General features: G+C 43.3%; 1 protein-coding gene across 4 annotated transcripts in view; it reads left to right on the top strand.

Annotated features, from left to right (window-relative positions):
- Positions 1 to 14889, top strand: part of ttll5 (tubulin tyrosine ligase-like family, member 5) — a 45816-nt gene that overhangs the window by 10868 nt on the left and 20059 nt on the right. For 2 of the 4 annotated variants that reach the window (XM_069152095.1, XM_069152094.1), the window contains exons 12-26: positions 3745 to 3826; positions 4144 to 4205; positions 6905 to 7002; positions 7603 to 7644; positions 8524 to 8631; positions 8724 to 8815; positions 9357 to 9419; positions 10071 to 10219; positions 10487 to 10742; positions 11977 to 12094; positions 12563 to 12709; positions 12824 to 12915; positions 13047 to 13195; positions 13456 to 14037; positions 14117 to 14304. In XM_069152095.1, the coding sequence (XP_069008196.1) occupies positions 3745 to 3826; positions 4144 to 4205; positions 6905 to 7002; positions 7603 to 7644; positions 8524 to 8631; positions 8724 to 8815; positions 9357 to 9419; positions 10071 to 10219; positions 10487 to 10742; positions 11977 to 12094; positions 12563 to 12709; positions 12824 to 12915; positions 13047 to 13195; positions 13456 to 14037; positions 14117 to 14304 (2228 nt within the window). The remainder of the gene's footprint in view (positions 1 to 3744; positions 3827 to 4143; positions 4206 to 6904; positions 7003 to 7602; positions 7645 to 8523; positions 8632 to 8723; positions 8816 to 9356; positions 9420 to 10070; positions 10220 to 10486; positions 10743 to 11976; positions 12095 to 12562; positions 12710 to 12823; positions 12916 to 13046; positions 13196 to 13455; positions 14038 to 14116; positions 14305 to 14889) is intronic. The other 2 variants (XM_069152097.1, XM_069152096.1) reach the window with 2 other exon arrangements.

Below are 14889 nucleotides of genomic sequence, written 5' to 3'. Positions count from 1 at the left end.
AAACAGGTAAAGAGGCAGAACGCATGGCAGCAAATACATGCGTGTTAGCTGCAGCGAGTGGGCCGATTAAAAGCAGCCATTGTTTCGAGTTTTTATACAGTCTCTGGCTTGTCTGGAAGGGAGCCATGCAAGACCATAAAGCACATTATAATCTTAATTTACTGCAAATTGTTCCCTGCCATTTTAATGTCTATTAATGGCTTTAATACAATGTTTATTGTTTTCAAATGGGATTTCTTCCCTTTGCTCAAATTGCACGGTGTATCTAAACGGGCATACTGTAACAAAATCTTTTTATAGCTCCGTAATGTCTCATGTGGGAAGAAATAAAAACAACAGATTTTTCGTTTTACATTGTAAGAAGTGTGTGTGTGCGTGTGTGTGTCTGCGGGGAGAAAATGCCACCCATGCAGCTCCTTACCGCTGCCGTGTGATTAATGGACAGGCTTTTTTGCTGAGAGATGCTGATTACGAGATGTTTTGACTAAGATCTGATTAGCCAAGCCAAAGGCCTATTTTATTACACACAAAACATTCCACTTACTGGTCCTGTGTTCCACTGAATGTCCCTCATTAAGTGCTGAGTGTGGTTGGATCTCCTGTCTGTGAACCACTCTCGCTGTTTTACATTTGTCAGATACTCCCACACTTCGCTGCGGCACAGTGTTTGTATCCCTGTGATGACAGTGGAGCTGCTGTAGAACTGGGTGTTTTTAAGAATGATTAATGCTTTGGGTCTCACTATCACAATATGGCTACAGAGTGTTAACTGCAACTTTAATTTGTTGTCCTCGGGAGTGTTTTCACAATTGTGGCTCTGTTGGGCTCCTTGCAACAGCAGTGAAACAGTTCAGCAGCGATAATTTATCTCACATTGATGCAAAAGTAATTTAGTTGTCTCTGAAGAAAACACATGAAGAGAATACTTCATGTCGCTGTTGTTATCGTGGGCCAACAGGCTGCATGGCCAGGGTGGGGAGATCATTGTTTTGAGGGCGTTTGTCTGTTGTGGTGAATTTTCCAGCAGCACCCATCCAATAACATAAAAAAAAACAAAAAAACAACTGCTCTTCATCATCTCTTTTCTCTGTCACAGTTGAGTCTCTCCCTCCCTCTTTAATGGGTGTGATGTGGATGTTCGCCGCCTCTCGCCTCCTTGTCTGTGATGCTTGTTGTGGGCTCTCTGTGGGCGCGTTTTAAAAGTGCTCCTCCCCTCTCCCCCCCCCACACAACCCCCTCACCCCACCCGGCAGCGGTCGAGCCGCAGAACAAACGTGTCTAACAGTGAGCGGCTCGGCAGGCTCGTGGGGCAGGAGCGGCGTCTGCTCCTAATTGGGGGAAAATTCGCGGCACATGGAGCCTGCTTGTCGAGGGCTGGTGAGGTGGTGTAACACCTCCCCATTTTCCCCTGTTGTTGTGGTGCCACTGATGAGGCACTGCAGGCTCAAACCCATTTATTCCAGCGGTCTGTTCCCCAAAACTAATGCTTAATGTTTTATGACACACACACACACACACACACACACACACACACACACACACACACACACACACACACACACACACACACATTTTCTCTCCATCCTTCTTTTAGTCTCAATCTGGGTGTGTTTTTCTACAAAAGTGGATAGGATGGGGTTCCGCCAGCAAGTGGAAAATAAAATCCTAGTGCTCTGCTTAAGCGAGCAGTGTTTAGCAGTGGGGGTCCAGTCCATCCTCAGAAGTTAAAGAAGTCAAAAATGGCAGTGGCAGCTTGTGTTGCAGCTCTTGGGTCATGCATGTATGGCAAACGTTGTTCTGTTCCATCATGAAAATACATTTTGCAGTTATACCAATTTGGACCCTTGACACCATAACTTGAACTCCCCACGTGTGTGATATGCAGTAGCCCAATGATTTATTCTGAGCAAAATCCAGTGGGGATTTTCTCCACATTTTCTTAATACAGAAAATGAAAACATAAGTAGAGCCAGTTTTGCAATCAAAGGAACATGTGTATGCTGCACTGTTAGGTGAGCGGTGTTTCTCAATGAAAATACTTTGGCGCCCTGACAACAGCTGGAAGTTTTTCATGCCATAGTTTGTTTATATTAAAACTTTTACTGTGCCAATTTAACAATGTAAATAACGGATTAATGTAACATAAAATACTGCCCCCAGGTAAAGAAATGCTTGAGAACTGCAGCTCCGCTCATTGTGTACTCAGCTATTTCAATAACACATGGTGCCCAAACCAACACTGTTAATAAATGACACAAGTACCATGTAAATTCAGACACAGTTTGAGTTTAACATCTTGTGTCTATTTGACCACAGCAGATCAGTTTCTCTGATAAACGGTATGCTGATGACATATTTCTAGTTCATTCTTGAAGTGAACGAAGCAGGCAGCTTTATATTAGACAGAATAACGTATCCATTACATGCAACACGTAACAGGTGTGTTTGTCCTATTTTTGCCAAATCAGTATTCACATCAGCTGCTATAATCGTTTTATCACTCACTAAATAAACTTGTAGGATCTGCCCTCAAATACAAATCAATTTCAATGTTAAATGAAAATAAACAGAACATTAATAAAGACATAAAAGATCTGCATGTCCATGAAAATGAGTAAAACTTCTACTGAGTTTTAACTACATTAAGTAACGTTAACTCATAACGTAAACTAGCACTGCTCAGTTTTTATCAGTGATATTAAGTGCAGTACTGCTCGCCGTCACGCTGGCTTTTTGTGTGCTTAACACCAGCATTGACCTGAGCTGCTAGAACAAACAGTGCTGGTTATGGCAGCTTTGAAACCTCCAACCCCCCTCGGCCTATTCTTAACACAGTCTGTTCTTTGAAGTGCCATTAGAAGGATTTTTCCCTCGAACTATTTGGCTGGGCTTCACCCTCTCCCTGTAAAATACTGTGGTTTCCCTGCACGCCGCTGCTGGGGCCGGCGGGTCGTTGGCTTGCAGGGTGACACTCCCCAGAGCGCTGCGAGGGCTTTCATATAGCACATAGGCCAGAGTGAGCCGTATATTAGTCCGTGAAATAAGAGAGAAAATGGGGATAGAAAGGATGAATTTCTACACGGGGAACTTCCTGACCACTTTGTAAAAGACTTTTATTGTGTCACTCAATGCTAAGCTGTTACTGCAGTGAAATATATACACTGTATTGCCTCAGGCTTTCTAATTCCCTGGGTTTTGCTACTCAGGACACGCCGTTATATTCCCAGCTTTATAGCGTGGATTTATTTTTCCAGTTGGACAAGATACTAACTCATGATGGGGTTCATGTTTTTTCTGGTAGGGTACCATCCTTCTTGTTTATGTGCAGAGACAATATGCAGACCTGTTCATCATCCCACTCATGAGATAATTACCGATTATCAATTAAAATCTTCACAGCCACACTTTTTTAAATTTTTTATTTGGATCTTCAGTCTAACGTGAGCAGCCTCAAAACAGATGAAAACTTAGTTAATGTAATTGAGCCGGTCCCTCGGTAGCAGGCATCGGTGAATGTTTCTTCCTTGAGCGATTGGGTTCACAGCATGTGTGTAATCAATAGCAGAAAGACATAAGCCCTACAGGCAAATGCCACATGATGAGGCTACGATAAAACTCTGACTTTGATACCCTCCATCCTACATTTTCACCGAGCAGATCTTTTTTTTTTAATCCTGTCTGTCTCTGCTGACTTCCCCGTCTGCGGTGAAAACCTTTTGATTCATTTTGTGTTCCCCTCTGTAGAACTGTATGGTTTTGATGTGCTCATCGACTCCAACCTCAAACCCTGGTTGTTAGAGGTGAACCTCTCTCCCTCCCTGGCCTGGTGAGTGACTCAATGATTTAATTCTCTTGTTTGTTGTTTCAGGAGAATCTCTCCCCGAAAACATTCCGATCAGTCGGCCATCTCGATCTCAAACGTCTTCCTTTAAGTATTTAGGTTCATAAATGGGCGTCACATTTTCAGTGTTCAATTGTGATGTAGCATAAATGGTTCTCCCGCTGAGTGTTTAGCCAGTTGAACATTTTCGTCAAGGTCGCACAACCAATCTGTCTTCTCATGATGGTTTTGTGTATATGATGTTATTTTTCCTGTTTGTTACTTTGTTTCACTTCTTCTTTAAAAATCTGCTTTATTTACAGTGATGCTCCCTTGGATCTGAAGATAAAGGCCAGCATGATAGCAGACATGTTCTCACTTGTGGGTGAGTGCAGGCTGAAACAAACTTTGGCTTTTTCAGAAGTGATTGAACTTCATAGACGCTCAGGTTATACATATATTCAGTACTTACAGCGAGATATTTAAATCTAGTGGATGCAAAATTAATGCAGATAAAAATAGTAGACTACTTCAGAAGTCTACAGGTGTTTATTTTTAAGTTACATTTTTAACCATCACATAATTAACAGAGAAGGAGAAACCTGAGGTAATACATCCCATTAGAAGTCATGGAAACAATACAGATCTATATTACTAAGACTGTAAACACCTGAAATAATCTCTGTACCTAAAAATGACAATGCAGTGCAGTTTTTAATAACATGGGTACAATCATATTCAGAGCTCAAAAACTGATTTACACTGACTGTTAAGATGTTCTATACTTGAAGATAAAATCTGGATTCCTCATACTTGAGACCCGAATGGAAAAACATTTATCTTGAGGCACAATTGAGAGATCTTTCATTGCAAAATTATGTAATCAGGGAAAACATTTTGGAGAAGCTGATATATAATGAAAAGTGCTGCAATTATGTTTTATTTTCTTTACTAGTGTCACTGCAGAGGCGGAGCTGCTAGTTCTCGTAACCAGCCGCTTGAAAGCTGATGGAAACAGTCGTCTATTGTTTAATGCTCCGTTTTCCTGAGTCAAATTTGCACAAACTGACGAAAATAGCTGTACGGCTTCATAATGGGCGTTCCAGTGTTGAGAGAAGAAACCGCAGCCTCCATCAATTAACATTAAATGACTTGCGGATGAAATTGTCAACCTAGGCCTTAGTTTTTGTGTTGTCATTGAGCCTGGCCCAAGGCAGAGATCATCACTGTGTAAATAACAGCGTTTGAAGTGGAGGAGGAGATATATCTCTCTTGTGTCTCCTCCCTTCTTAATTATTGAATTCTCATGAAGAAGAAGAGCTGAGAAATTAAGACAAGTAGAATCTCAAAGCGGTACCACCACCACATGCTGAAGTGCACACATACTGTCTTTGACTTTGTAGATGCAAGTTAAAACTTCACAAACATCTCTCGATTATGTAACTCCATGTAATCCTCTGCTTTATCTTTTTTTAACCTTCACACACAGAGCTCACTGATTAACAGGCGTCCATCTGAACTGGCACCGAACCATTATGTCTACCTGTGGTCTATTGATATTAAAAGAATGGTTATTACGTGCGTGTGTGCGTGCACGTGTGCATGCACAGAAGCGCGTGCGTCTTCGCCTGGGCCGTGTTGCGGCTTGAAACCCTCCCCTCCGGCTCATTAAATGAAAGACTAGAATCATAAATTGCCAGTTATCTTTGGACGGAGACGTTACTGCGGGTCTGGGGAAAATGAGCAGTGGCATGTAAAACACAGCACATCACACAAAGTCGCTGTTGGCTGATAACACTTGGGCTCCATCCCAGACCTGTAAATAATGACAGCATTCCATTAGCATTCATTTTCTGCCTGCGTGAAGCCGTCAGCTCCGTGTCGCCCGTGTTTATAATAATTGCTGTGTTTAGGCAAGAGCATGGCAGCGGCTTGATTCTTACCTGACGGCTTGGATGAGGCAGAACAAATAGCCTCAAGCTCCAAGCTGTCAATAGACGTAATTCTACGTAAGTGTGAGCACAAGAAACAACATAAACTTTTTTTTTTTTTTTTTTTTTTTTTTTTTTCTTAACTGTTCACCATCAGCTTTAAGGGAATGTGGGAATTGATAAAGAGCAGATTATAGATATAAATCTTTTTGACAGGGTGGGAACATCTCGTTGAAAAATGTGATTCACAAATGACGCACTAAAATGTAAAGATGTATAAACTCAGCAGTTTGTGATTGTAGGAAAATGTGCATCTTTCCTTGGCTAAAAAGTTGAAGTTTGACATTTTGGAAAATACAAAAAGACTAAAATCCTGCTAGTTATCTTAGTTTAGCATAAAGGCTGGTATTGGGGAAACAGGTAGCCTGCCAACCTGCCAACACCTCTACAACTCACCAGTTACATCATACGTTTAAAAAAAAAAAAAAAAAAAAAAAATAAATCTGTACAAAAACCAGTGTTTAAAAAAACCTTTTTTTTTTCTTTGCTCTTTTAGGGTTTTTACAAAATATGAACTCTTCATGGATTAAAAGAATAACTTCTTTTTTCTATTATTATAATTCATTTAGTATATGAAAAAGAATGCTTTTATGCAGGGATGCAGGGGATTTATTTGGTTGCAATACTGCGAGTGACCACTGGGACAAATTGGCAGAAAGTTTATCTCCAGTCTCCATGCTATGCTAAGCTAACCAGCTTCTGGCTTTGTCTTTATTGTACAGATATGAATGTGGTATCATGTCAGACCATTTACCGAATTTCCCCACTGTGGGATTAATAAAGTCAAATCTAGTCTAATCCCTTTATGAAACGTGAGTCGGTGGTTCCCAGCAGGGGGCTGTGGTTGCATTGGGCAGCAGTGTGTCACCAAAGCAAATCCGAAACAGTCCTTTTTCCCACTAAAATATGTAAAAACTGATTTAAATTTAGGATGATGTTCAATTTATTGCCTCCGTGTCCCCTCATGTTCTACTTTGCTTTGCACAAACATTGATGATATGATGCAATACGAAAAGGTCATGGGAATGAGGAACATATTTAAGACCTGATGTCATTAATATACCCCCTTTCTGACTCTTCTGGGTCCTCGCAGGCTTCGTTTGCCGGGACCCCTTGTCGAGACAGCCGCGCTCCGACCGAGTCACCCTGGACCCGACGAACCCCAGGCACCCAGCAGCTCCGAGAACACAGGTAGCGCGCGCGCACACACACACACACACACACACACACACACACACACACACACACACACACACACACACACACACACACACACACACACACACACCCCTGCACCCATTCACCCTTTCTTGTGAAACCTTCCCATTCTTGTCTTCATCCCTGTGTTGCTTACAGTACATTCCTGCCACTGCCATTGAGCTCTTCTCTTCCCCTCATGGAAAATTCACTGTAATGCAAAACAACTGCTAATGTAATTACAGTGTTTGAGTGACATCAGTTTGTGAGTGCTACACTCTCTGTGGCTTATTGTTTTATCATTTCTAATCAAGTGACTAATGCTCTCTCTAGGCTTTGTTGCCTAATGATGCCACAACAACTAATGCATTTGGCTCCCTCCACTCGACTACTGCACCATAATTTGGCGCAGCATCTGCTGGAGGGATATTACCAAATCAGAAGGATTTGTGCTCCACCTTATATTGTGTAAAGGGCCTGTTTATACACAGTAACAATGTTTCATTGTTGCATGTTGATGTGGTTTGCATGTTGTCTGTGTACGCCTTAATAAAGGCTAAACAGTAATGCTGATGCAATGTCTTCACCTATTAGAAACCTTTTTCTGCAGCGACAGCCACTGCACACAGCAGAGTGGTAAGTTTTGTTCTGACTCAGACGTATTAATCTTCTTCTGCCTTGTCCTTTTGCAATTCCCTGATGCCTATTTCATTACCGGTAAGAAATAGCTCACTGCTTCTTGCTTATTTGATTATGTGGCTTTACAATTTTTCACAGAGACACACAGACGGCTCCCATCGATTCCTAATGCTGTATATTAAAGCGCCCTCATTACATTAGGGAAATGGCCCTCGTAAGCAAGTGCTATGAATGCTGCAATGCACCACTTTACTCAAAAGGTCAGAAGCTTTGCTCAGACATATGTAAATCAAACCCAACAGTCGAGCAGGCTGTTGAAGAAGTCCAGGGGCCCACGGAGAACCTGTCCCCTCCCTTTACTCTGATTATGGGCAACAGTTGAGGCTTTTTCTGAGGGATTAGGCCGTGTCACTTTTTGGCTGCCTTTGTATCCCCCCCAGCCGCGTCAGACAAATTAAATATAATCCCCCTGCTATTTAGATGACAAATTTTGTATGTGATCTCGCGGGGTTGTGCCCCGCTCTCTGGCCCGAGTTCCAAACTGCCTGCCAAAGTTGTCAGTCACAGACTGGTAGTGTATGCAGCCGGGAGACAGCCAGGAATGCCAATGAATAACAAAAAAAGGTCTTTTTTTTTGTGACAGGGAGAAAAGAAGAAAAGAAGCTTTTGCTTCACCTGTGGTGCAGTTTGCACATTTTTCATTGAAAAATGGAAATTAAATACATTTGAATGGAGATGAATTCTGTTTTAAAAGTTCATGTTTTTTCCATAAATCATTCTGATCTTTTTGTTTTAATACCGGTGTTGAAATGAGGAAAAGCAGTTGGTACCGACATACAGTTGAGTGACATTGTCTCTACTTTTCTTTTCCTTCAGCGACAGCGGCCCACATCAGCCCACAACTCAGAAACAGACGAGTTGAAAGACAAGCAAGGCGCTAAACACAGCCAAGGAGACAGCACTCTGACTTTGACTGCTGAGGAGGTGAGATCTTCACACTGACTGGGAGTGATATTCTTTTAATCTTAAACTTTTTAATTCTTTAACTGTGTTTTGTTTTTCCGTCACGAATGCAGATCAAAGTTCTGAGGAGGATCAAGGAGGAGTACGAGAGACGAGGAGGTTTCGTTAGGATCTTCCCCACCGCGGATACGTGGGAGCTCTACAGGTAATCTGTCAGCTCACCTGCAGTCTGAAAGGGGTGTGACGCCGTCCTCGGCTACATGGGACAATTAGCATAAATTAATGCAATCGTCTCCTTAAAGCCAGACCGTACGACTCCACTTGGCTGTGACTAATAGAAGCACCAGACGAAGGAACTGCGCGGCTACAGAGTCATCGGCAATTTGTTGTCAGAAGATATTTGTAGAGCTTTTGTGTGTTATGTTCCAAATAATTGTCCCACAATGAATTTATATTGAAATGCAACTGAAGCCCGTATTTAGAGAGGAAATCCTTGTGCCTATTATTTATATTCCTATACGAGGATTTGTTGCTTGATTGGATCTGTGGGTCTCTTAGCAGCAGGGATCTTGTGGCATTTTTAAAAGCATGTGATTGAGCGGTCTGGGAAATTATTGGTGCATTTAATAGTCGTATCACAGAAGTCTCCTTTTAACACATTTGCCGCAAATAATGAGGTGAAGGCTCATTGGAGGCCCCCTCGCTTCATGATTATTGTAATTTGGTTATTATCTTCCTTCTCTCAGTGGATATCTGGAGTCCAAGACATCAATGAACTTCATGCTGGCAACCAAGCTTTTCCATGGAAGGTAAGCATTTCCATTGTGGTCGGGAGTGGGGGAATAAATCTCTCCATCAGTTTGTGGGAACGGTTGGATTCTAACGTGGTGTTTGTTTGGTCTTTCGATTGGATAGGTGAGAGGAACAGCTGAAAAGATGAAGCACAGTCAGCTTTTCCAGCGCGCGCCCGATGTCCATGTGGCATTGTGGAGTTGATTTTGGGGGCAGGAGAGGGGAAAGACAGTTAAAGATGAACTGTGCCTTTTTACTGAACCACATTTTTGTTATTGCAATACAACTTGCATTTAAGTTATTTTGAATCAGTACGGGGGTTCAGGTTTTAACCACAGCTTTGACTATTGCGCTGTATTGACCAGAGATTTGTGACCCAGCTAAGCTCATCGATGATTTTTCCATGTTCGTTCGATAGCCAGATTACAGATGTTGCTGCAAGACTTCAGTTTTCGTCATTGTTTGCTGTCGATGCTCTCTGCTTTGGACCATCACCATCTGTCACATCAGCTTCTGGACAAGCTACTCAACCACATTTCACAATTGGCTTCAGTTAAAGTCGAAATTTACAGCCATTTCTCTGCTTTGTAATTGTTGATGACATACATATAAATCATTACTGTTGTTGTTCTTACGATTGCGCTGACGTGTCTTGCGGTGCCACTCAGGAATGTGAAAGGGAATGTGCAGCTGCAGGTGGACATGGTCCACGGCTGTCATGTTGTCCAGTACGAGAGGAAGCTGCTGTCTCTGGAGGCACGAAAGAAGAGACCGCACCACCTGACTCATCCCTCTGCTGCAGGGAAGAAAAGCTCGGGTAGGCCTGATATATTCTGCTTCTGCTTTTTTCTCTAAAACTGAGAAGAGTGTAGCTAAGTAGGACAACATCACACGCTAATACACGTTTGCTTCCAATAAATAGCTCCCCTGTGTCACAGGAAGGTTGGCCAAATATGACTCCGAATGAGTTCATTTCATTGCAGCAACAATAAAAAGCCTATTTCCAGTGTATGTGTGTATTTTATCCAAAATGCCAGTGATGCAACTGACATTTGTCTTCCCTTTGCGCTATTGCATACCTCAGGGAGGGAATCCAAGGCCTCCCCGACCGAGAACGGCAGTCAGGAGGGAGAGGAGTGTGCTCAGAAGGAAAGAGAGGGGGTGAAACAAGTTCTTGAGCCGGTCTCACACAAGGCTTTGGTAGCAGAGCAAAGAAAACAAGTGGCCACACCACTGGAGTGCTGCCACAGTGAGGCTCTGTCCAGCTCAGAGGCAGCCATGCACAATGCCAGACCCAAAGTCAACCTGCTCAACATCCTTCAGCAGGGGTGGGCCCTCAGGTCAGTCTGTATTCTGGGCTGCTGCTCCTGTTGGCTGCGCCTCTCACCTTCCTCCCTCACTGTATTTTCATCTCCTTCAGATTCCCATTTGTCCCTATTTCATAAGAAGATACATGAACTTTCACCTACCAAAGAGTAGTTTATGTTTTGATTATCTTTTTTTTTTTTTTGCAATACTAGTGTGTTGCTGGGCCACCACATGAAAAACCAGGGGTCAAAACACAGATTGTTCTTTATTTTCTAATTATTCATCACAGGCTAAGCCACCGCCTCTGACTTCTATATGTCACAGAGCTGAAAGTACACACTGTACCCAAATACTTATGTAAAGAAAAAATATATATGTTACTTTGATGATACCATTCATTTAACCTCTAATGAGGCACATGGCTCCTCACATGAAGGAGCTTGATGGAAAAATGAACCGCCACCCCAGATTTTGTTCGTGTCCAGGTTCATGATGGGTCAGCAAAAGATCCCACATCTTTAATCATTTGGTAATCAAATTGTATGATTTTTTGTTATAGCACCAGTTAAAACCTGCATGTTCTGTTAACTGACTTAAGAGTAATATGTATATGTATATAAACAGACATACTAATACAATACACTGTCTGCACTGCTGTACTTACATGGAACAAAGAATGCAGTCTCCTGTCGATTTTAAACGTGTGCCTGAAATTATCATTTGAGGAGGAATCACAATAACATGTCTGAGTTTGTAGAAATTCCTCAGTACTTGCCAGGACTGTGCACAAAGCTGGTAAATTATAGTACAGCATATCATTGTTTGTGTTTGACAGCTTTTTTTTTTTTTTTTTTTTCAAAACATTGTTTTCAACCACTGTGCTCCTTCCGGGTTCACCTGGGACACGATGACACTTCATCATCTTGATAGTGATGCAGGACAAGATACGCCGTGATTCAACAAAGTTTGGCTGCAAGGGGCGATACATACCTGTTTTTGTTTACTTTGCTTTTTTTTTTTTTTTTTTTTTTTTTTTTTTCCTGGGTGATATGTCAGGAAATAGAATGAGTCCAACTGCTTGTTCTATATCACAGGAAGCAACTGGAAACAGCCTTTCCTGTCAGTGTGAAGGGAGCTAACAGATATCTGTTGTTGCATCTGATTCTTTTCTACTGTTTTACCTGTGCACTTCTTGATGGTGTTCCCCTCTCTCTCTCTCTCTCTCTCTCTCTCTCTCTCTCCTCTGACTTTTCCTCTCCTCTTCAGTAAAGTGCAGGCCCGGATTGCTTTTTCCTCTTACCTGCAGCGAGTCCAGCAAAGACTGTTAGCAGAGAGCAGAGCCAACACAATCCCAGCTTGGCCAGACAAGGACAACGACCAAATGGTACAACTATAAGCTTTTTTAAATCTCTTTTTCCTGATAAATAGACGGGCAGTGGAATAGCCTGGAGCATTGTTTCCTTTGCATGTATATATATGCCAGATTTCCCTTCTTATTATTCTGTTACTCATCTGTACCCTGGCTGTAGCTGAAATGTGTGTGAGGCATTTGTGGCCGCATAGAAGGAAAACGTGGACTCTTTAAAACTGAGTCCGATTGGAAAGTCTGCATTGTAATGGCATACATCATCATCATCATCATCATCATCATCATCATCATCATCAGTGACCTCAAGCCTTTGGGGAAAATCTGCAAATTTAAGCCGATCTCTAGACCTTTTAAATTCAAAAGTCCCAGTGTTTAAAAAAATGGAAAAAAACAAAACAGTGGCAGCTTCAAGAACTGCAGTATCATCTCAGTGATTCAGGGCAGTGATAATAAAAGATTTCTCGTGTGTTTTTGTCTGCACAGGACCTGGTGATTCGCTTCCTGAGAAGAGCAGCCAGTAACCTTCAACAAGACATAAAGGTAGTCCTGCCCAGTCGGCAGTTACCGCTCCAAGATCGCAGACGCATCCTGTCCCACCAGTTAGGGGAATTCATCCACTGTTACGACAAGGTAGCCCCTCCCACACGTCAGTTGCATCACAGAATTACAGTTAGAGGTGAATGAGACACGGGAGACGTTGCACTTTTTATTTCAACTGATGACATCTACTGTCTTTATTTTCAGGAAACTGAACATATAGTGAAAAAACAGGAGAGTAGTAAAGAGGAGCATTGTGTAAACCCCACTGTATTTCAAGAGTACATCACCGCGGCGAGGTTAGTGAGTTGGCGAGCCCCGCTTACTTTTGTTCTCTTTCCTGTTCCAGTTATATATGCTACTGAGTGCAGAGTGATCTCAATCTGCTATACACATCTCCTGTCTTTTTCCTTTTTTTTTTTATTAACAGTGAAAACGATCTGGAGGAAGTACTGACATTCTACACACAGAAAAACAAATCAGCCACCGTTTTCCTAGGAACAAAAGTCAGAAGTATTAAGAAACATGTTCATGAAGTAAATGGTTCTGGAGATTTGGGCAACTGTGAGAATTCCCAACGTGAGTTTCTTCTATGTTTTTCCCCATTTTATGTTCACTTTAGGTCTGGTTTAAGTACCTTTTAAGTACAGTAGATGGGAATTGTTTGGATTTGTAAACCCCCAAAAGAGTAAAGGGAAAAAGATTGAGTCATCTGGGGTGAAGAAAAAGGTCAGTTTCTAATGATTAGAGCTCATTGCGGGAAAATAAATGAGTGTCAGAGCCGAGGAATGGCTAACTGATGATAAAGGGAGCTCTGGCTTCTTTCCTCCTGTGAACAGCTGTGCCTGTGGCCAAAGAGGACTCCAGCACTCCAGAGTCCTCGCTGTCCACAGGGAAAGTCAGCAGTGAGAGTCAGTCTTATGTCCGCATGTTGCCCGGAGATCAACAGGCGGCGGTTATGACCGGCAGGAGCCAGTCGCATGTCCAGTCGTCTCAGCACTGCTCCGGTTTCCCCGTGACGTTGGACTGCATGCACATTGACATGCAGCGCTGCCCTCCTGCTCCGGCGTCGCTGCCTCTTCACTGTCCGCCACCGCCCCCACCGCCACCACCGCCACTGCCACCTCCTCAGCCTCCGTCTTACGCGCAGTCCTTGGCGAAGTCTCACTACTGCCTCTCTCAGACTTTCTCTGAGCCTCCTGCATACACCTCCGCCCCTGTGATCACACAGCCAACAAGAGTGACAGGGACGGCTACATCCAGTGGCTCGAACAGAATGACCACGGGGCCATCGACCCAGGTGCTCAGAAGGATCAAGTCCTTTACCTCATCCACATCCGGCTCTGGAACAGCCTCCTCCATCCCGAGTGCAGCGCACATCAAAAGCCAGAAGTTCTCTAGACCAACATCTGCAGGCCAAGGTAAACTTACCGCTACACATTCTGCTTGCTGCTTCAAATTCACTATGATGTTCTCACCTTTCGCTTTTTCTGTTTTCAGTCAAACGGAGGAGCAGTTCCAGTAAGCTCAGGTCAGACTCAGCAGGGACTTTCAGGGAGTTAAACTCTCTGTCTGCTCAGGCCCAGTCCAACCAGCAGGCCTTCATCTCAGCCCTGCAGAAACTGGCTGACAAGCAGGTGGCTCGCCACTACACCAACTCCGGTCACATCAACCTGCTGACACAACACGTAGGTTTATTGCACTTTTAACTTCTCCAGCCCACCGAGTCAACAGCTACAACTGCTTTGAATGTGGAGTTATTAAGCAGCTGTAAACTGATCTGTGTAATGTTTCTAGAGAGAGAAGAATCTGGCCCCTGTGCTGGAGTCTCTCACTGTGAGGTCTTTGATAGTTCTCTTTGTTGATGCGTAAACCTGGCTCAGACCCCACGCTGATTGGCGGCATCTAGCCGCTTACTCATTCAGCAGACCTGTTGGAGCCGGAGGGTCTGCTGCCTCGTACCGAGCACCTTCCTCCCACAGCCCTCAGCTCGCCCTGCAGTCTTTGGGATGGGGCTCGAATGGGGGCGGGTCTGGAGCTGGAGTTTGAAGCTGGCTGGCCTAAACAGTGGTGAGCCGCATCAAGCCTCGGCTCTGTGTGAGGTCTCATTATCAGATGCACCATGGGGGAGCGATTTCTGTTGATACTTAACAAGCAGCCACTGTTTTTTTTTCTAGTAATTGATGCTTATAAATAGAGGAATGTGGCAAATTGGCACTGAGCAGGGGAGTGGCAGCTTCACCTTGGCTCCATCACCACCTTCTTCTGCCGTA

The sequence above is a fragment of the Embiotoca jacksoni genome, unplaced genomic scaffold (genome assembly GCF_022577435.1).
Source record: "Embiotoca jacksoni isolate LCO1_2020_lvr unplaced genomic scaffold, fEmbJac1.0.p SCAF_18, whole genome shotgun sequence".
NCBI classification, from domain to species: Eukaryota; Metazoa; Chordata; class Actinopteri; family Embiotocidae; genus Embiotoca; species Embiotoca jacksoni.
This window is presented reverse-complemented; position numbering and strand designations above follow the sequence as displayed.